This window comes from Cygnus olor, chromosome 5 (assembly GCF_009769625.2).
Source record: "Cygnus olor isolate bCygOlo1 chromosome 5, bCygOlo1.pri.v2, whole genome shotgun sequence".
NCBI classification, from domain to species: Eukaryota; Metazoa; Chordata; class Aves; order Anseriformes; family Anatidae; genus Cygnus; species Cygnus olor.
Window position 1 is genome coordinate 16,371,343 of NC_049173.1, and position 22,902 is coordinate 16,394,244.

General features: G+C 40.4%; 1 protein-coding gene across 4 annotated transcripts in view; it reads left to right on the forward strand.

The window, feature by feature from the left end:
* Window positions 1-22,902, forward strand: part of BTBD7 (BTB domain containing 7) — a 57,101-nt gene that overhangs the window by 8,948 nt on the left and 25,251 nt on the right. For 3 of the 4 annotated variants that reach the window (XM_040557542.1, XM_040557544.1, XM_040557543.1), the window contains exons 2-3: window positions 10,673-10,858; window positions 16,697-17,776. In XM_040557542.1, the coding sequence (XP_040413476.1) occupies window positions 10,777-10,858; window positions 16,697-17,776 (1,162 nt within the window). In that variant the 5' untranslated portion in view covers window positions 10,673-10,776. Of the gene's footprint in view, window positions 1-10,672; window positions 10,859-15,172; window positions 15,319-16,696; window positions 17,777-22,902 lie in introns of those variants that run through there. The other variant, XM_040557545.1, reaches the window with a different exon arrangement.

The window sequence follows — 22,902 nt, forward strand, 5'->3', positions numbered from 1 at the left end:
CCTCAGGGCAGCAATGGTCCATAACCAGTTGACAAGCTCTCAAATGAGTCAATTGTATAAATACTGTGTACACTGACTTCTCCAGTTCAGTTTTATATTGCTGCCTGCTTCAGTGTGTAGCCTAGAACTGAAAGAGTCTTTGGTGAGTTGTGAAAGGGTAGGGGGTAGGTAGCAGGCCAGCACCAAAACCTGAGTTTCAGCATTGCCCAAGGAGGGAGGATTCGTCTGCGTGGCGGGGCCAGACTAGAGTGACTAGTTGAGGCTGAGCCTGAGGTAAGAGGGAATTAAATTGGTGACTGCAAGGATCTAGTTTTGTGAAGCTGTGAGGCAGTGTAATAGCACGTCTGCCCTCCACACATTCATAGCTACGTGTTCCCCTTCCAGTGGTAGCTGACTGTCAGACCAACCTGCCCAACTCCCTTTTTCCTTTGTTCCCTGCCGCCCCCTCCAGCTGTTGTGTGATGGATCAGGCATCTGAAACGACTTGTGCTGTGATCATGCAATCTCTGTATGAGGGGGAAGTGGGAAAACCACTTGGCTGGAGCAGAAGAGTGAGGGGAAGGTATAGCTCCTTGTTAGTTTGACTTCAGTGGTGGTGTTGGATCATCCGGATGTATCTGTCAAGAGCTGACAGGCAGGAAGACTTGCATATACAGTTAGCTTCTCGCCATCAGCAGCTTGCTGGTTTGAGGAGAACACATCGGCTTGTCTTTCTTTTTTCTTTTTCTCCACATGACTAATACCTAGGTGTGTGCATTCTGTGACTGCAAACTTAAAATCTTCCAGGCCTTCAAAAAAGCAACCCCTGCCCCCCTCAGTGTGGACATCTTCACTAGCAATGGCTGCCGTCTGAGGGGTTGTTAACGAAGGCCTCGCTGAGGACAGGAGCAAACTGTACAAGCACAGAACAGAAGTAGTACACACCAAAGAAGAAGCTGTGGTTCAGCTCACTGGGTACTGTGACAGCTTGCAAGTGAAGTCCTTGTGGTAGTTGGCGCTACGTACATTGCCTGTTTCTGCTAGGACTGCCCTTCATTTGTGGACAACTTGAAGGGAATCTTTCCTACTTCTAATTTCTTAAGAGCTCTATAGAAAAACTACTGTACTGTAAGAGGGTTTTTGTAGCTACTCTCATTAAGATGCTTAAATTTAGTGACAGATGACTGAATGGGGACATGGCAGTGCTATCCTTTAAAAGCAGAGCTGCTTGCAGTTGCACCAGAGGATCAGGTAAAAACAAACAAGGTCCTGTCGGGTCCCTGATAATGGGGTTGTTCTGGGGCTTCACGAGTGTTTGCTGCAGTGGAAGGGGGATAGCTCTGCCATAGGAATGAGTATATGGGACTGGGAATGTTTATTTTTGAAGGCCATGCCAACTGGCTGTTAGTCAAACCATACGTCATGTTTGGCTGTGGGGAGTGAACAGCCTTTTGGCTACTTCTTGCTGTTCTTCCCCCTCTGACGTTCCCTTGGTTGTTCACCGATCTGGTGCAGGGAACCAGCTGCATCAGAGAGAACTCCTGCAGAAGAGGTTTCCCTGGCTTCATTGGTGACAAAATGGAGGAGCTTCACGATTAGGGCAATAGGAGCTGAGGTGAGTGCTATTGAAGAAACATGTGGAACCCCAGTGCCAGTGAGACAGCTTTTTGGTTTTTTTTACATATACTGAATTGTATGTTTTGAATCAAGATTGGAACTGTTTTGGTTGCATCTAAGACTCATCGTGGCTTGTGACTATTATTGTAGAAATTCGATGTAAACTGTAGCTTCAATGTCAGTTTTATGTGATTTTTCTTTTTCAATTTTTGTTGCTTTTCCTTGTTCAGGAAAGGATTCATTATTTTATAAAATACCTGCTGTGTCTCATGAAAAGGACTGGACTAGATTACCTTTTGAGTTCTTACCAGTTTTTTCTGTGTTCTAGTTTCCAGCTTTTGTATTGTAAATAGGTGGATCCATTTGCCCTGAAGACATAAGATTATGCTAGCAAGTGATACTTCAAACTCTTCTTGTATCAAAGAGCAGAGGCTGCACAGGTCAAGTATGTTGTTGTGTGAGGAGAAAAGGATGCACGGGGAGGATGGTTTTCAGAACAGAATGAATGGTGGTGTATTAAGAAGGATGTAGAGAAAAATGTTTTTGAGTATATGGCAATACTGGTAATGGCTTTTCTGGCCACAGGAAGAGGTTTTCAGTGGAAGTAATTGAGTTCCATGTTGTCCCGTCACCAGGCGTCTCATAGAGCCATGTGCAGAAAGGAGGAGGATTATGCAGAGACACTGAGGTAATGAGCAATGATGTTGGTAATGGCTATGAGCAACAGAAATACCGCAAGATGTTGTTACTGATGCAGTGGCTGACCGGCAGGATGATGTGTCAATTGCAGCCAAAGACTGTAGAGATCAGTGAACAGAGTACATCCATGCGGGAAGGCCAATCAGTATGTGGGTCCAAGATTTTTAGCGTGCTTCAACACTGTGGTGCTGGGGTTAGTGTTTGGAAAAACCCCAAGTAGTGTCATCACCAGACTTCTACCTTTCCTGTTAAGACTGTGGTAGTTAATAAGGAAGCTAAGCATCAAAATGATGCTGTTCTTGAAGGTGAAATGAAAATGACAAATTGTAAGAGAAGATGGATGCTGCTGCTTGTTATATCAAAGCAGGTAGGTGCAGAGCATGGTATTTCAGATTGCCTCACTAGTAACTTTAATGTGCTCTCAGAGGAAGTATGTTCTTAGAGGAAATGTAGTGAATGTAAACTCTGTGCTGGATTTAAAAGCACTATTGTGTACAGGAAGCTCTGAGATCCTAATTCAGAGTAAATGGCTTTCTGTGAAATAATTGGGCCTGGAGAAAAGGGAAAACATCTCTGGTATGAGGAGACTGTAGGGTATATCCCACTGAGATGGTACCTGATGTGAGAAGGCAGCAGTGCTAAAATCCAGAGACAAATCTTCCATATGGCTGGAGTTTGAGCCAAGATTTCCCTGTCTTAGTAGACTTGCTAATTTAAAACAGCATCTTGTGTTGTAGCTGGGTCACAGCTCGAGCAAGAGGAGGAGTTCCCTTTCTGGATGAAACAAGGATCTTTATGGGGATGTCTCAAAGAACATAGAATAGAACCACGTGAATTGTGGAAACTGCACAGGCTACCTGCCGTTCCTCACAAAAATACCAGTCCTGTTGACAGATGGGCTACCTGAGTAGAAAGACTTTGAAATACACTGCATAAAGGTTCTTACTTTTGCTCCACTGCTACTTTTTCTTTAGAGGAAGAAAAGACACGGCCTGAGCACATGGCTGAGGGTACCTTTCATGTGTACTGCTGCACTACAGGACAGGCAGTATCATGGAGAGAGTGGGAGGCAGTCTTCCAAGGCAGGTTCAGTCCCAGTCTCTGAAGCTGAATTTAGCTGAAACTTAAGTTGCTGCCTGGCAAGATAACTGAATCTTGTCCAGAACTTCAATACAATTAAAGCTTGCTCTATTTTTTTATTTAAAATGTCTGATCCGTTCTTTGAGATACTTTGCAATGTGGAGGTTCCTCTTTCTGTCTTAAACTGCTGAATGTGTTCACAACATGTTTATTACACCAAACAGGACTTCCTTTTCTTTTAAAACAAAAAACATCAACAAAAAGCAAACGTTTTTATTTGCTTAGAATAAGTCTTCTGAAAAACCTTTAGACAACTCAAAATGCAATATTATGTCAGTGTAACATGCAATTACTCTAGATGGGCTAAAATGAATTATTCTCATTTTTTCCCTGTAAATAGGCATGTTCATAGCTAATTATTCTGCTCAGTGATATTGATAAAGATTTAGTGGATAGGATTTCTCTGATATTCTTGCAAGGTAGTTTTAATGATGCTTTGTGTCTGAATCAGATTCATGCTCATTTCAAGTGAACTTCTAAAAGTGGAAAATCATTGAAGGATACAAGCAGTTACTTTATATCAAGAGGCAGTAAGCAACTTCTTGCTGATTTTGCTAAAAGAAGTGTTTTGAATTAAACTTCTGGAACATTAGGTACGTCTGTCTTGTGAGTATCATCAATCAGACTTCTGGTAAACTAGTAGGTGCTTGCAACCAGCTGGAAGGATCAGTGATATGTAGAGATCAAGGTTCATATTTCAGTATATAAAAATATTTAAGTTGCTTGGGAGGAACTTCCTGTTCCGTGTGGCATTGTACTGTTGTAATTCAATTACTGCGTTTTATCTCTAAGTGGAATATAAAGATAGGTATATTTAGGGGAATATAAAGATGTTTAAGTCCGGCGCCTCTTCAGCACGGCTAGTGGTTCAGCCAGTCGCTACCCACATGTGACGTTACTGAGTTGCTTCTGGGATGTGACACGTTCACACTGTGCTCTGAATTGCTTTGCTGATCATAACAAGCCTACTGAACATCGTTTGCAAGACAGTACTGAAGAGATGGCTTTTTCTGTACTTTGTGTCTTTTCAACTGCCTGAATGCTTCTCAATGTTTTCATTTTTTCTAAGGTATGCATATCTTCAAGGCTACACGCCTTTATACTTGATTTGAATATAGTTCTTTTAACTTTCACTTTGATTCCTCAGAGGACGTGTTGAAAAGTAGTACAGGTTATATTATTTTTTCTAAAGCTGAGCCCTGAGAGTCTCAATAGGTCTAGAAATAAAAGGCAAGGTCTACTGTGGGTTTTTTGCGTCCTTCATTTTAAAATATCTTCTTTTTTTAATGGGCAAGTATAGTACTTTATGGAAAAGAAAATGCTTTAAAATTCATGCTTAACTTCAAAAAAGGGTTCTTTGTGATAGCTGGAACACGTGATCCGAAGCAAAGAACCAACCAATGCAGTCACTTTCATGATCTCGTTATATCTTGCCCTTTTGCGCTTGTAACTGCTGACATGGCTTAAGGTCTGGTGTTTGCTTAGGTTTTTTTCCCCATGCAGTAAATAATGAAATAATTTTTTTTTTTAGATTAAAATCATGAAAAACATTATTCATTCCTCACTTTTGTACAGTCCTAATCCAAACTAGAAACTTTCAGATGTATTAGCTACAACTTACTATTGTATCATCCGTGTATTTTTGAGTAATGAAAGGCTGATTGCTTGACTAGAATCAAAAAAAAAATCAAAAAGACTTCTGCGTGGATTTGCATATGTGTCAGGCTATAAACAGTTGGTCCTTCAAAATTTCAGTTGTTTTCTTTGAAGAGAGAATTACTTACCAGTTACACAGTTTATTTGAGATATACTGTCCTAGGTGCATTCAGTCCTTGAGTGTGTGTGCTCCCAGGATTGGAGACTTCCAGCCTTGGCAAAATCTGCAGGTATGGCAGTACCTTGAGTGCCTCATGCATGGAGTAAGAGGTGGGTGTGAATGAGTAATACCTGGTGCCTCTCAGCTCCTCTTCCTTGGAGCACCCCCAGGGAGGATAGTAGCAAAACGAGGTAGATAGTAAGTGCGCATCTGAACAAACGGCTGCGACTCCAAGCAGAAATAAGCAACTTTTCTTCATGCTTAAGTTGCTGGCTGGTAATTCCAGTAGTGATGCAGTGTAATAACTGTTGTGGCCAGGGCGGCTGTGTTTGGAGCCTCCCCGGGTGGATGGGAGCAGTAGAACCATGCTGCTGAATACGGGATTGTCATTGTGCTCCTGAGCATGGCTCGGTGCTCAAGTGCCCATTGCCAGCCTGCTGCGCCGTGTCTGGAGGCAGGTTCAGGCAAGCTGATGAACATGGACCCTAAAAGTTTGTCCTTGCTAAAATTTAATTGAAGTCCTTCCTTACTGGGATTTGCCCTTTTGATTGGTGTGTGCTTGGGTTGGTTAGTTGAGTTTTGTGCAAAAAGGGACCTGTTTGCTGCTGGATGTTGTCATCTCATCTGACATCCTTTCTGCTTCCTTTCTGCTAGAAGGGAACTGTTGGGGCAAAAGAGCAAAGCAGTCTTTGGCTAAATGAAAATGTAAATAAATACGAATAAGGTATGTTTGTATTGTCTGTTACTAGTAGTGAATCTCAAATATGTGAAAGTATAAAACCTGAAAAACAATGATGGTACAAGTATGTACATATGCTTGATATGATTTCTGAATTTTTTCCCTAGGATTATGCTATTTCATAATCCTGTGGCAACAACTGCAGAAGAAATACAAAAAGGTCTTTAAGTTTTTTTTGGTGGTGTGGGAGGATGTCTTTGGGTGTAGAATGTGTTGTAACACTCTCCACCTTGCCCTTTATTCCACTGGGATCTAATTAATATACAGAAACATTTATGAAAGCTTTATATTGAGTGATGACTATAAGCAATGTGTCATGTTAGCCGAAGTCCATTTTGTACACAGATTTTTGTTAAACCAAAATTCCCAATCCAGGAATTTTTGGCTGTCAGCCCAGGTACCTCAGATGCAAATCCTTTAAGGTTCTTAAAATCTTAAGTTCAGTTTGGCAAGTTTTGTGAAGACTGAAGAATTTAATTCAGGTACTAAGACTTAATTAGATCTATGGTTTGTGTGTTTTTTTTGTTTTATTATTTTTTATTCTCTAAGTATCAGTTTAATTTGGAAGTCACTTCCGTGTTTTCAGTAGCATTTGAAATAATTCTGGCTCCTAAAGCTTTCTGGCTTCATATAACACAGTTCATCTACTATTTACTGCATTGCAGGCTTTTTTTTTTTTTGAACAAGAACTTTGACATAGTTTAACCTTTTTCTGTGTACACGTATACAGAAAAACAATCCACATCTGTTTGTGTGTCACTGTTCTCAACAAGAGATCCTGTTTCAGTAGGTCAGCAGATCTTGAATTTAGTCTTGGTAATGTGTACGTTCACATGGATATGAACTGTACCACTCAAGAAGAAGTTCACACGATAGTAGTTCTTAAAAAATAAATCAGGATTCTATTCTGAGACTAAAATTAGATGTAATTGTTTAGTTAAGCTGAAATAGGAAGCTTTTGGTATTCAAGATAACATCTGCAAGGAAAGATGAAATCTTTCCTTTGGCAGCTAAGTATCTAATTATTTGGCATTGTTTCTTTGTTTTTCATTAATTTTCTTCTGCAGTGCTCTTTAACTATGGGGAACCGGCATTCTTGATTTGGCATATTGCATGCTGAGACGTCTTTACATCCATATGGGGCTCAGCAGGTACATGCAAGACTGATTTCTGTGCAGGTAGGCTGGGTTTAGTGTGGAGGCTAAAGTGGATTCTGGGGGAGGGAAAGAAACCCTACTGTATGCACAAGTGGTATAAGAAGTATGCCTTGCTGGCAGAAAAGATGCCGCTCTGGCTATAGTAGCTTAGTTCTCTGAAGCTCTTTCTTTTTCTACTTGTGCTTGTGTGATGCCATAAGAAGCCAACTGGTAACTGATACTGCTTAAAAATTGAACTTTTTGTCAAGGTTGCTTTTAATGCATGGGTCAGTTTTCTTGCTCACTGAATATTTGAGCCAGAACAAATAAGGTAGGGAAAGTGGATTTGAGGATGAACAACATAAAGCAGGGCTTCTTCCAGGACAGCCCTCATTGCTGCCAGCTTAAGTTGTTTGGGTTCTGGGTTATACAGCGTTACCTTGTAAAATCTAGAAATGTAATAAAAATTCAAAGACTACATTTTCAAGTGATACACAACATTAAGGAGAGTAGTGGTGTTAAACTATGATCAGTTTAGAGCTATGTGCCACAGTATACCCTGTAACTAACTGGAATGTTTGAATTTGAGAAGCAAAATGTCCTCAAGATGTCTGTTACCGTCTACTTGACCACTCAGTGCATGGTTAAATTAGAAAGGACACACCAGAAATTGTGGCATACGTAAATGGACAGAATGGCTGACCATAGTGCCTGTTCTGCTTAAATGCATTGAATTCCTCCTTCACTGAAATTGGCATATAGCTTATATACATATATTTTTATATATACAGCTTTAATGTGACACTTTTTTTACGTTGTCCTACATTTTGCAAAATTACTTGTTACATATCTTATGTTTAGTGAGTGAATTCATTCTGCATGGTATTCACTTGTGTTTAATGTGTAACAATGCTTTTGTGCCTTTTAATTAAATTATATATCAGACATTTTATGAGCTTTTTATAGTTTTCACATTCTTCTGTATTTTGTAAATTCAGACACTGAATGTCTAATGCATTGAATTATTGCGTATACTCTTTGATCATGTTCCTTACCCATCTTCTGGGGCATGCTTCTTGCCAAGTGGAAGAAGACGTGAGGTATTAACTTCAAACCTGAGAGAGACTTGGACTACACTTTTTCCCGTGCCAGGAAGAATTGAAAAGTATTAATAGGCATCTAATGGACGAGTTCACATCACAACTGAACACAGAAGCAGAAAGTAGAATAGCAATGACGTTATTGCAGGACTCAGTCCAAATGAACTAAGTCCAATTTTCCCAGAGAAAAGGGAAGTTGTTGGGATATCTACCCAGGATGCTGGCTATTATTTGTGATACAGTTGCCTTGCAGTTTGAATTCCAACTCTTATTGCTTGTACTAAATGTAACTGATTCCGTATAGAAATGGAAGTAAAATCTATGCAACGCAGCCTGTAGGTACACAAATCAGTTGAAGTGTCACTTTCAGTGAAAGTTGTTTTCTGTGTTTTTCCTTAAGTCCATGGAGATTTTCTTGTGTGGAGAAGAGGTCTGCATCCGTATGGGCATGGTTATCCTAGAATAACTAGCTTATTTTTATGTGTGGATGGTGGTGGGGAAGAACATTGCGTAAGACTGAACTAATCCAACAGCTTGTGTTTGCTGAGATTTGCTGGCGTTAGCAGGTGTGATGCTGCCCGTTCTGTGCACGCTCTGGTTCTCGTTTCATACTGAGCAGGCTTATCTCACCAGGCAAGCAAAATTTTTTTATTTTTCCATTTCCTGACCTGTGGTGAGCTGAATCTGCGTAGAGATAAGGTCGAGAAAAGCACCAGCTTACAAGCACTTGAGGAGACATTGACAGGTAGCTGGGGAGGGCAGGCACGGCAGCTCCCCCTTTCTGTGCTCGCGAGCCTGCAGACAGGCTGCAGTTGGCATACGCAATACCAGTAAAGCTGCTGTGTTGTGATGGTCTTCTGCCTTTGCAGAGGTTGGCTAGGGGTAACAGGCTGCAACTTTGTGAGGCAGACCTGGGCTGTAAGCCCTTCACGGTAGGGATTGTGCCTGTACGAAATGTCTGTCGCGAGGCGTTGTGGTTCCTTTCTGTAAGCACCTGGTGACCACAGAAATGCCAGATGGCCTGCTTTGAGGAACCTTGTTCTGTGGCATCAGATGGCTGGAAAGCACGCACCCTCTTCGTAATGCTTCGGTGCCGTGCCAGTGTCTCACCTCTTCGCATTGCTACATCTCTAAGCCAGGTTTCCAAACCTGGCTCTGCTCTTCTTCCTCATGTAAGCAGCCCTTGTATGTTGCGACACTTGTTGTTTTTCCCCCCTATGCCTACAGCAATCTGAAGCCTCTCACTTTCTGCTCCTCGAGATGGATCTGTTTTGCATGCTGCGTTTGTGACTAAGAAGCCAGGTGTGTGTGTCTAGCTAGGATCATATCTCACCTCTGCAGCATCATGGTAACTCCCACTTCTAAACGCATGCCAGAAATACAAATTATTAAAGCAGGGAAAAGAGACCAGGTGCTGCAACTTCCTTGAAACACATACTCTTGTGTGGTACTCAGCTGTCCAATCTGGCATGCCAGAGTTGTGCTGAGAAAGAGGATAAGGTTGGTAGCATATAGTAAGTATAGTTACACCTGTACCAGCCTGGTGGAATTTAGCTACATGTTCACAATATTAAATCTGAACCGAATTGAGTCTAAAAAATTCTGAGGGTAGACTTTACCTTAGAATTTACGGTTCTTTCTGACCTGTCCATCTGTTTGTGTTCTTGATGGGGGTGCACACGCTCAGTTGACTAAAAAGGAGCTCTTACTGTGATAACTCTCACTATGCAGTATTAATATTTCAGTGCTGTTAACATACAAACAAGCGTTTTCTAATTTATTTTTATGTACGATGCAAGTCCTTGTTCAGGTTTCTTCAGAACTGACTTCTAAAATGTTTTCAAATGCCTAATAAAGAGTAGATTAAACTTCGGGTTTGTTATAAATGTTCATTTAGGTAATGAATACATGCCTTATTTTGACTATTAAAAACCTACTTCTAGCTACTAGTCCCAACTTGAAAAGAAGAACTGAATGAGAACTACACAGCTGGTGTGAAATCAGAATGCAACTGAAAGCAGTTATGATGGTACAACCTTCAACAAATTGGCTTATTCTGCTTTCCCAGTCATTGTAATTGAATTAGGGATGTTTATAACAATGTGTGAATGCATCAGTATGCATGTAAAGTCTTTCTTCGCATAGTTAAAGGAGCAGCGCTAGTCTAGTCTAGACCATCCCCTGCTTGAAGACTTCTGAGCTTGCTAGCCATCCTGTTCCTTGTTGCAGTTTGTCATACTGAATTGTGAATGGCTTGGACATTACAGATTTCAGGAAAAATGTTTTTTGATCTTGGTTTAATCCTTCAAACAGAAAGTTATCTTTAAAAATAAAACCTCAAACATGTTCTAGAAACACCGTGTGCTGGAGGCTGAGTTTGTTCTAAATCATGTAATATCTACGAAAAACAATTGTTAAAGTAACTTATTGGTGTTTTGCTTTTCAGAAATGGAGGAACAGAATGCTGGATCTGGGATTGAAGATTTATAAAGGATTATGGGATTATACATTGAAGAGCCAGCAGGCGGAATGCCTGAGTGACTGAAGAAAATGGGTGCTAATGCATCTAACTACCCTCACTCATGTTCCCCAAGGGTAGGGGGAAATTCACAGGCACAACAGACGTTCATAGGTAAGTCTCTTCGGTTATCTTGTTGCTTATATAAATGGCTCTCTGGATTGTATATAAACTGGATTTAAATTCTTTGCAGTAATATTATGCCTAGTTTTTATTTTCTAGGTCATAAGTTTGAATCTGTTCAAGCTCAGTAGTGTGTGAAATTTGGTACTGTTCAATATCTGTTTGGTGTACATACGCAATGAGTTGGTCTGCCAGTTGCTAGTAAACAGCTGCTAGGTTATTTATTTAAAAAAAAGTGTTTTTGTGAAAATTCAGCCATACACACTAGCTCTTGCTGTTTGAAGAGCAGTTGCTAACTGTAAATAGTATTTACCATTTTACATTCTTCCTCAGATTTTCAGTGAAACTGTTAGAGCGCAGAACACTCCTGATCATCAGTGCTCCCTGTAGTATTGGCATTGTGTCTGTAGGAGAGTGAATTACTTCCTCATTGCCAGAAAGGTTATCTCTGCTAATAAACCTGTTCAAGTAACAAGCAGTCTGGAAGATAACTTCTCCTTCTGCCCTTTTCCTGTTTCTGCAAATTGGGGTGAGGAGAGGGGAGTTACTTCTTGTTTATAATACCGTCAGGACAATAAAGTACCTTGCTTAAGTAGAAACTTGAGTAGATGTGCTCTTAAACTACCTTCTCATCCCAGTCATAACTGGGGCAGGTACCAACTTTATATGCTTTTCAGTCTAGCACAAAAAGACCTCAGTGTAGATCTAAGTACTGTCACACTATAAATAATAATTACATGATGAATCTAAAAGAAGACACTACTTCAGAAGATAATCGAGTTTAGAAAAAACAACACCCTGACAGCCTGAAGAATGATCTTAGCAGTAAATAACATAAATACTTTATAAACACATTTCTCCTTTATGCCTTGGCTTGCAACAGTGAATAAGTAGCTAATGATATGCAGTGTTACTTCTATTTGTAATCACCACTGAAAGCGCAGTGGAATTCTTAGAGGAAAAATAGACTTGCTTTGTAATTTTTTTTAATCTCAGCTTTTGTGACATTCCTAACTTTTGGAGATCTGAGTAGGGGACAGCACACAAGTTCTTGTATGTGAAAGTTTCTTCTCTGGATTAAAATTGGGTGTGCTAGTAGCATGTCAAGAGAACTTTTACCACTAACATCTTGTACGTTCCATAGTATGTTGTACTATGCTGTAAAGTCCTCCTAAAGGCTTAGTTAAGATACACTGAAAATACATTAAGAGTAGTAAAAGAAATATCTCAATTTATATCTATGTTCTTCCTAAAATTGCGGCCAAGACTTTTTCAGTGCACATCTTGGTGGGTTTTTAATCTGCCTTTATATTGAATGAAGAGTAACCCTAGCAGATCTGCATGCCCAAACATCACTTGAAGTGTTTATAAGAGGCGGAGAAAGTTCCAAAGGCTTCATCAAATTCCCTGGGAACTTTGTCCTTTGTGTGTGGAAGGTTTTCACGATGCTCTTCGATATTAAAACCCAAATAGAAATCTATTATTTAGTATGCTGCAAACTTACGGATTCCCATTACCTAATGAAAATTGGAGTTGAGGCTTTTTTGAGGAAGGTTTATAAGCATGTGATTGTATCATCTTAAGCAACGAAAATGAGTGTTCTGATATTTAAAAAAACAAAAAACAAAACAAAAAAAAACCCGAAATCTTCTGGTATTATGGTGGCATGTACACTAGTAGTATAACTGTGCTACCTGTGACACTGGCATATATCCCTTCTTTCTCCCTTGTGGTGGTTGGCTATTTCTTGACTCTTGTTGGATGGCTGGCTTGTTGTAACTGTCTCAGTAGAAAATAGATGTCCTAAAATTGATAGATGAGATTTTAATCACTTGTCAAAGTAATCATGTTTTTGTTATACATGAACTTTTACAGTTTCATTATGTAGAAGGCATAAGGTGTACATATTTGCAGTTATGCTTTTGGGCAGCACGAAGACTGGTGGTGTAAGAGCATGATGTGTATTAGTTGCCTTCTTTCTGGAAACTGGATTCAGACCTGTGGGTTTGTTTAGACATGCTGCTTTGCCATTAAAATTGCACCATGCTACAGTATAAATGTAGGATGAACATTGAAAGCAGAGAACTGATCTAACAAAGCACGGTGTTTTCATAGTGTGACTTCCCATGTTAGTTAAATCAATGCTAAATTTGCTTGCAGATTTCAAAGAGGAGCTAAATCAATACAAATGAAGTGCTCCCTGCAAAAAATACTTTTGTTTTAGCAAAGGCTTAACTAGTCATTCTCTTGCTGTTTTGTCTACAGCATTCAGAAGGAGGATTTCACACCATTTTCTAGGGTGGTACATCTGTTCAAGATGTTTGTTTTTTATATACAGCTCTATAATTAGTTCTTAACGTGTAGGCATGCAGAGGACTTGACAAATCCCATTATTCATTGTCAAGTGCCCTAGTAGTTTCTCTTGGCAGGCATCTGTTTGTTATAAATATTTATCTGTTCAGAGCTAGACATGGTCTAGGGGCATGAAGTAGCTATTGCTTTTTAACAACGTTTAATCATAGAATTGTTTAGGTTGGGAAAGACCTCCAAGATCACCAAGTCAACCATTAACCTAGCACTGCCAAGTCCACCACTAAACCCTATCCCCAACACCTCATCTACACGTCTTCTGAATACCTCCAGGGATGGTGACTCAACTGCTTCTCTGGGCAGCCTGTTCCAATGCCTCACAAGCCTCTCAGTGGAAAAAAAAAAAAAATTCCTAATATCCAACCCAAACCTTACCCTGGCACAACTTGAGGCTGTTTCCTCTTGTTCTATTGCTTGGTGCTTGGAAGAAGAGACCGACCCCCCACCTTGCTACACCTCTTTTAAGTTAGGTGTAGAGAGCAATAAGGTCGCCCCTGAGCCTCCTCTTCTCCAGACTGAACAACCCCAGCTCCCTCAGCCGCTCCTCATAGGACTTGTGCTCCAGGCCCTTCACCAGCTTCGTAGCCCTTCTCTGGACACGCTCCAGGACCTCAATGTCCCTCTTGTAGTGAGGGGCCCAAAGCTGAACACAGTACTCGAGGTGCGGCCTCACCAGAGCTGAGTACAGGGGGACAATCATTTCCCTGGTCCTGCTGGCCACACTGCTGCTTCTTATACAAGCCAGGATGCTGTTGGCCTTCTTGGCCACCTGAGCACGCTGCTGGCTCATGTTCAGCTGGCTGTCAGTGAGCATCCCCAGGTCCCTTTCAGCAATACTAGACTTCCGCCTTTTATTGTAGAAGAGGGGAGTAAATTCTTTCTTCCGACTTCTAATGACAATGTCTCCTGAAGGAATACAGGTAGACCCAAAAGAGGCTTGTCAAAACTTTCTTTCAGGGATGCTGAGCCACCAGCTGTTGGGAATCCAGAGAGGCTGTGCTAGTGCATCTCCTCTTCTGCATCTGGAGAAAAGCAGTTGCCACAGCTCTATTAATAGCAGTGCTTTATCTAATTGTAAGACTTACTAGTGCTGTTTGCAGTGCTTCTGAAGTTAAATCCTCTATGTAGCTCAGGGTGTGCATAGGTTTGAATGGTATTTTAGTGTCTTGTGGTGATTCATGTGCAAGTAATACCTGATGGCAGCCTTCGGGGAAGAGAGAAATTGAGACTTCTGGTGTCCTAGTTTTTTGTTTAGCAGAATGTAAGGGAATATTGAATGTACTCAAATTTGCCATTAGAATCCAACATACTTGAAATAGTAATGAGCTGGCTTGTTCCCTCAGAGCAGCATCGTTACAGAATGTCCAAAGTGTAGTTACTTTTATTGTGAAATGTAATCTATACTCTTTAAGTATGGTGAAATTGTAGGCTCATCTCTATCAGCAGGAGGCTGAATGTCCACTTTTCTATTGTAATATCTATTATATAGTTTAGAAGGAATATTGCAGATTTTACGACGTGATCTCTTTGAAGTAGTTTTGAGTTACTAGTCTTTTCATTTAAATTGACTTGAATGTCTTGAAATTTCAATATGACTTACAATATGTTGCCTGATTGAGCGAAATTTAATGTAGCATGGCTAAAATAGTCTTTCGTCAAAGAAAGTAAAGTTCCTTCCCAAAACTTTCACTAACAGGCGAATTGTAAAACCATTACACGGCATGATTTGGGAAGTTTTTATTAGCTTGGCAGAAAAGCCGGTGTATAGGGTTACTTAAAGTTATTGAGGCTTAAATAATGAAACAATTTATGGTTTTATTAAATTGCTAGATTTGCCGTGTTCTCAGATACAACTTTGATTTGCTCCTGTCTTTTTCAAACTTTAAAAAAATATCTATCTGAAATAATGTGGTAACTAAAACTGTACTTCAACAGACTGGCCCATAACGTCAAAATAGCATCACATCAAATCTGCCTGGAACAAATGGAACTGAGAGACAGACAGGTGACTGAAACAAGTTACAGAAGGCCACACAAACTGTGGTGGTTGGACATGCTTTGAACTTAAAAATCCACAACAGGTAGTGAAGTTACACAAGTGTAGTAATAGAAACCTATTAAATGTTCCCAATAGAAATATTTACAAATATATTTCAGGTTAACAAAGCCTGTGATTGCTATCGATCTTTATGCCATTTGGAAGTGTCTTATTTTGGTATATTGTCTGGAAGATGTTGGTTTGGTGTACTTCTTTTTTCCTGTCAAGTCTGCATTTTCTACCATCTGTCTCAGAATGAAAACTCTGTAAATTAAATTAGAAAATAGCCCTTTACCCAGTGAGTCATAGTTCTGTTTAAACTATAGTTTTAATTTTTTTATTAAAACTTTAATTCAGTTTTCCATTGCTTCTAAAAATGTGAATCCTAACTTCTTTTCTTACTATCTGTGTTATTGTATACGTAGCTAACATCAAAATGGCCATCAGCAAATGCTCTTTTAGGAGAACAGGTCAGGAATGAAATGCAAATAATGTTGGGGGAAAATCTATTTTTCATGGCAGGTTTGGATCACAACGTAATTTACATGTAAATGATCTTCGATGAAAAATGACATGCATTCTTTAATTGCATAATACTACTTTCAAAGGAAATCTTTACTAAATTAAAGTTTGCACGTTCCATATCGTTTTTAATGGGGTGTACACACAAATTGGCATCTGCTCTGTGGAAAGGATCCCTTTTTGTGATTGATTTTCAGCACTACTTAATTATCACATGCAGGATTTCTATTTTCTTGTTAAAATCTGCATCAAAATTGGATTAATTGTCCTTAATTTTCTTGACAGTTTTGGTACTGTGTTCTTATTTTTGTTTTTTTTTCCCACCCTTTTTCCTTGTGCCTCTGTTAGGTGTTTGATGCAAAGTATGCTTTTCTTGTTGAAACAACAGTGCTAGAAGAACAGAATTTGAAAATTACTCTGGAAGATGAGGGGAGCTCACAGCTACTGTGAGACTACTGTTTCATTAAGTTCCTACAAGTTTTTTTTAAAAAGGCTGTGTTTTTGCATCTCCTAGAGCTAGTACAATGAAGCTTGTAACGTTATGACCACAGTTCTCTCTTCCTGCTTTGATAAGTGTGCCGTGTGCAACAGAGGTACATCAACTGGCACTGCCTGGCTCTTAGAATTGAGAAAATGAAGCTATAAATTTTAATAATTCAATAACTTATTATTAAAGTATAAACTTCATAATAAATATAAGCTTATTAGATGAAGAAAAAGGCTTTCTGTTCTTAATAGCCAGAAAAGGATTCAGTCAGGTTTTCAACTTGTTGAATTATCTTATGTGTGGAGAAGGAAAAACTGTTAACTTAGAGACACTGATGGACCGCTTGAATATTACAGACCTTTCTTTTAAAGAATAAATGTGTTTAATTTTCTTCCTTTTGTTTTGCCTTCAGGGACATCATCCTACTCTCATCAAGGTTATGGCTGTGAATCAAAGCTGTATAGCCTTGACCATGGCCATGAGAAACCTCAAGACAAGAAAAAGAAAACCTCTGGCCTTGCCACCCTCAAAAAGAAATTCATTAAGCGTCGGAAATCTAGCCGATCTGCTGATCATGCCAAGCAGATGCGAGAACTCCTCTCAGGCTGGGATGTCAGAGATGTTAATGCATTAGTAGAAGAATATGAAGGGACGTCAGCCTTAAAAGAACTTTATCTACAAGCTAATTTAGCAAGACCAGAAGCCAGGACGCTACAAAAAGACATGGCTGAACTTTATCAGTACAAATACTGTACCGATGTAGACTTAATATTTCAAGAAACTTGTTTTCCTGTGCATCGTGCGATATTAGCGGCAAGATGTCCGTTTTTTAAGACGCTGCTTTCTTCCTCACCAGAGTATGGGGCAGAAATAATAATGGACATCAACACAGCTGGCATTGATATGCCTATGTTTTCTGCTTTGTTACACTACCTTTATACGGGAGAGTTTGGAATGGAGGATTCAAGATTCCAAAATGTTGATATCCTCGTGCAGCTTAGTGAAGAATTTGGAACACCAAATTCCTTAGACGTTGACATGCGTGCACTGTTTGATTATATGTGCTATTATGATGTGGTTCTAAGCTTTTCATCCAACTCTGACTTAGTTGAAACTTTTGGTGGAAGTCAGAACTGTCTAGATGAAGAGCTCAGAGCTCACAAAGCTATTATTTCATCACGATCTCCATTTTTTCGCCACTTGCTGCAGAGGAGGATACGAACTGGTGAAGAAATCACAGACCGAACTCTACGAACTCCAACTAGAATTATATTGGATGAATCTATCATACCAAAAAAGTACGCTAAGGTCATCTTGAACTGTATGTATACAGATGTGGTGGACCTCTCAGTTTTGCACTCCAGCCCTTCAGTGGGCAGTTTAAGTGAAGTTCAGGCTCTTGTAGCAGGAAAACTAAACATGACTAGGGCTGAAGAAGCTATGGAGCTTTACCACATAGCACTGTTCTTGGAGTTTAACATGCTTGCACAAGGTATGTACGTAATGCTGTCCTCTCTACAGAATAAATGACCTTATTTAAACAATTTTTTTTAATCTTGAGAATCAGAACTGTTTGGGTTGGAAAGGGCCTTCAAGATCATCTAGTTCTAAGCCCCCTGCGATGGGCAGGGATGCCTTCCACAAGACTAGTTAATTGTGAATAGCTTAAATGTCAAACTTGGTTAAGAAAACATGAATGCTAAATGTCAGTATGAAAAGAAAAAATGTACGTTTCTGCAGTAGTCCAAACAGTAGTTTAAAAAGAAAGGAGGGGAGGAGGTATGGGTTTTTTCGCTTTGGTCCGTTTGAGGAAATCAACCTTCTTCACAGTCATACCTGTATGGAAGCCAGTATTAAACTGTCAGTGAAGCTTTGTCTCCTGTCCAGCTGTTGCTTTCTCTTCACAGTGCCTTTCAGTAATTCCCGTCCTACCTCAGCAGTAGGAGCAGGGTGTGCAGTGGGTATTATGCTTGCATGCCCTCTGCTTTCAGAAGGGGAAGAATAGGAAACACTTGCTCGAGTTTCTGCGCTGTGCTCATAGTCAGATAAAATAGCCTTCTGCAATGAAACTTGGAGTTCTATTCACTCATATTTGTAGTGCATCTTTTTTCACAATGTTAAGTGAAGAAGACTACGGTTATTGTACATTTACATTTAAATAAGGAAGTATAAATAGGAGCAGCCTGTGGGATCCAGGGGTATTTTTGACCTGAGCGTGAATGCACCTCTGTTAATTTGTCACTTTGGTGCTGGAATCCTACATGTCAGCCACCTTTATTGGATGTGGAAAGGGTGCTGTTGCTGGGGGTGGTGAAAGTTGAATTTCTTTGAGCATCTGAATGAGTAGAATTAGCAATGCCTGTTCTCACAGAACAGTTCAAGCACTATTCCTACAGCAGCTCGCCCTGTAACCTGGTCAGCAGAAGCTGTGAGTTGGGATGTTTGTCTGTGTGAAGAATTGAGAAAGCTGCTACGTTCAAGTCTTCTCAGTTCAAGCTGAGGTTTTGAAAAATGCTAACTACTTCATCTGCAGTTTTTATTCCTCTTTTGTAGAGTGTGTATTCTTTTCTGAAAATAAGGCCCTTTACTGCATTCATGGTACAAAGTCTAGAATTGCCAGCTTTCTTTCTGAAAACCATTAGTTTGTCTGCACTCTATTTTACAGCGTGAGTATGCATAATGAGTCTTGCTATCAGTGGCTGGCAATGTACTTGAAGAAAAAGAATTTATTTCCTATCTGTAAGTTGGAGATAATGCATCTGTGTTTTCTAGGGACAGAAGAAATGCCATATGAGGGCTTTTAGCCGCAATGAGCATCATTATTGAAGCATGCTGTTTATTTCAAATATGTGTAACAGGTCTTTATTTCTGATCTTTATCTACTTTCATTTACAATCCCTTTTTTGGGCCTAAATGAGGTATGGGGTGGAGGATACAAGAGATTCTTGCTGAGAGAAGGAAATAGCTAGAGTTGCTATGAGGTGATCTTACGTATTAGCAAGTCTGGAAACTTAAATTATTTCTGTGGCTTATGTCAAAGCAGGCACACCAAGCCTGCAATCTTGCTGTTTGAACGTAAACATAAAAGGTTTAATTGTGCAAGTGCTGCAGGACTTAAGTATCTATTTCTTGATAAGCAGAACTGAATTGGGGGCAGTTAGTGTTTTCAGCCTTACAAGGTTTCACTTCTGTCCGTTGTTCTCGAAGATCAAGCAACTCTGGATAGCTTTCTTCCTGCACTTAAGGGCTGGCCAGGGTTGTTGTAGGCTGAGATTGCAGAGCATGGTTGGTGAACTGATACCTCCTGTGGTGGCCTGAGCCTTGCTTGCTGTTTTGCCTGTTGGGATTCAGACTATTTCGTGGCTATGCCGTACGTAATGAGATACTGCAGTTGCTTCCCACCTTGACGGTGGGGTGTGATAATTTTACTTTTGAGGTGAGAAACTGAGAATGGAATTCCCTGAGATCAGTGACGTGATTTGCTTAAGCTAGTTTAATTTTAAGAAAATAACTTTCTGCAGTAGATCTGTACATCTGTAACTTCTAGCTATCAAATTAAACTTGACAAGATTTTTTTTTTTTGTATTATAAACTATCAAACTGACCTCCTTAAAATTAGGAAGGTTAAGGAGGGGATGGACAGATAACAGCAGCTATAAGCACTGTGTGAGGAGATCATACCCAGTTTCTTCAAACCATCCATAGGTTCTCCAGGGAGCTGCATCTAACTTTGATAGAAGATATGGGAAACTAATCAGTAACTATTGTATCTTCCCTAGAGGCTGGTATTAGGAAACTAATTTTCAAATGATGCTGGAAGCTGGAATAATCCTGCTGAAATAAAACTGCCAGGAAACGGGAGAGTTCCTTTCTGAGATACCTCATTCTCATTCTGTGAGATGTCCTTGGACTTGATTTTGTTGTTATTTCCCTCTAAGTACACCTAGAAACTTAACATTAAACGGAATGCAGGAGAGGCATAAAGTTTTACTATAGTTGAAGCAGTGTTGGATTCATTCCTATACAATATATCCAAGTTTATGCTACTTGAGAGCAGGATAATTCATAGATCAGCTGAAAGCAAGAAAGGAAAATGAGTTGAAATGAGGAAGGTGCTGCAAGTGTACAGTTTCTCAGTGTCTGATTATTTTGGTGCATGCGCTTATACAAGTGCTAAAAGGATTTAGTGTGCACAGGGAATGCTAATGAGGGAATTAAACTGTGAATGAAACCCTCACTAAGACGCTGAATAATTATTCACTGTTTCATAGATGAACAGGGTGTAATTCTTTCCCTCGGATTGGAAATCCAAACTGGAACAACTGAGGAATTTGAAGGTGCTCTGAAGGAGCAGCGTAACTTCTCTCAAAACAGATCAGTGTGTCGTAAATCAGTGCTCTTCAGTAATGTGCTGTGGGTCAGTACTTGCCTTAAAATATGTTGTATGAGTCAGTGGGAGAAGATCTTAGATTTTCCTAACTGAAGGGTTTTTGCCCACCCTGAGGGAGGTCAAGGAGAGGCTCCCGCAGCTGCAGCAGCACCGCCCAGTGGTGGCTGGAACCGTGGGAGCGTGGTCCCAGCTGGGTCCCAGCTGCCTGCTGGGTGAGCCTGAGCTGTGAGCTTTTTGGGGATGGTGACTGACAGTAGGTGCAGGGATGCAGTGGCCATCAGGTCTCTACTTTGTCTGGTAAATCTGTGCCTGACCACGAAAATGGTGAGCTGTGTAATGGTGAGGTAGAGCGTGGGGGTGGGAGGCTGTTATCCTTAGGGGAAAAATGCAGTAAAATCAGGGAAGGATTGAAATTTGCTATATTATGCAACAGTAGCAAACGAATGTGGATGTTCTCCCCCGCCAGCTACCCCTTCAGACATTGAAATTCCAGTTGATAACTTAATTATGATTTTATGGATGGATGCTGTGCTACCTAGATGCAGGAGAAAGCAGTAAGCAGTTTGTAGAAAATCTGCGCATGCCAGTGAAATCAGTATCCAGCAGTTTCATACTGAATTAGCATGCTGAGTTCATGCTTAGGTCAAACTGTACTATGCTGGCACTAAAGAATTGCTGTGGTTTAATCCTATAATCAAAATTAAAAGGAAGCTTATTAGATCAGGAAAAAACCAAATGCCTGCACTTGACTAGCAGATCATTTAAAATGTGCTTTAGTAGCGATCACACCTTATTTCAGTACATACCACAGTACCTTGTCCTCCCCTAGCAGGTGTAATACTTCACGTGAGGTAGCTGAGTCTCCACATGAGTAGTGACCCTCCCATTCCCTGATTCACAGCTCGCGCGCTTCTGTGCTAGAAGCTGTCACTCAGACATCTGACTTGCAGGCGTTATGCAGAGCGACGCTGGAAGAGACAGCACTGTGTGTAGTGGCTGGGGCCCGCTGGGCAGGCAGTTCTCGTCAAGTCTCCCAGCTTGGTCCTCTGACAGTGCTCTTCTCCTCCGCTGGGCTGCAGGCATCACTTTCACCCAGGTTCTGTGACCGATCGGTTGGCTTTTGCGGTAGCTAATGTCTTAAGTTTCTTCTCTAGACTTCCACACACACCCCAGCTCAAGTTCTTGATTTGGCTCGCTCATTCTGGCCAATTCCAAATATGCTAAAGCTTGTCTCCCTGGTTTCCTGCAAAATATTTTGGGTTCATTATATGCAGGTCTGGATACTCTTTCCAACTCATTTTGCTCACTTTACCCAATTTTGGCTGGATATTTGTAGCTGAGTGTCAAGTGGAATTGATGGATTTTAAAGCTTCTGATCATTTTTTTAATTTATTTCCAGCTGATTTTAGCTTGATTTGTCTTTGGGGTCCTTTCTAAGTATCCAGATGTCGTTCTTCATCAGTTTCAGCGATGATTCAGCTTTGACTCTTTCTATGGAAATCATCCTGTTCCTAACGCAGCCATGCTCCCTTTTCTAACTGTATTTAATAGATTGCTTCCCTGTGATGAAGTCAGTGATGGTTTGGGTACGTGCTAAGAATCTTTACTGTCCAAGTAAAGCAAGCCCCTTTAGAACTTACTTGGCTTCAGCTTGACTTAATGATCAGTGTAAATCATTTATATTCCTAAAGAAGTTGGATTGGGTCTTTGAGTGAAGTAATACGAATAAATGAACTAATCAGCAATCATTTCATCTGTAGGTCTCGTCATACCAAAACCCATTTGTACCTAATAACCCAGAAACTGTTATTAGGCATGCTGCACTATTTGTTAACTATGAGGAAGTGAAGCTCTTAACTGCTTTTGCAGAGGCTGTGTGGATTAGAGCCTTCTCCACAATGCTCGAGCACAGCCCTCAGGGGAATGTTGCTGTGTTCTGCCTGTTGTACTCCTGTTCCTGCTTTTGTCGTCTTGCTGCTCTCCAGCTCCACTGGTGATTGTTTTAACACACTGGCTCACAAAACTGGGTGTAAAATCACTTAGCCCGTCCTCCTCGATAGCACCATTATTAAAACCAGATCACTTCCCTAATCCTATTCCCTGTGCATGGTTAAAACAATCCCCCTTCCAGCTTTACCGCACTGCCACATGTACTGCTGTTTCAGAGAACTTTGACTCCAGTATCGTAATTGTTGGTCATCTACGCTGAATACGTGCATCTTGGCCCT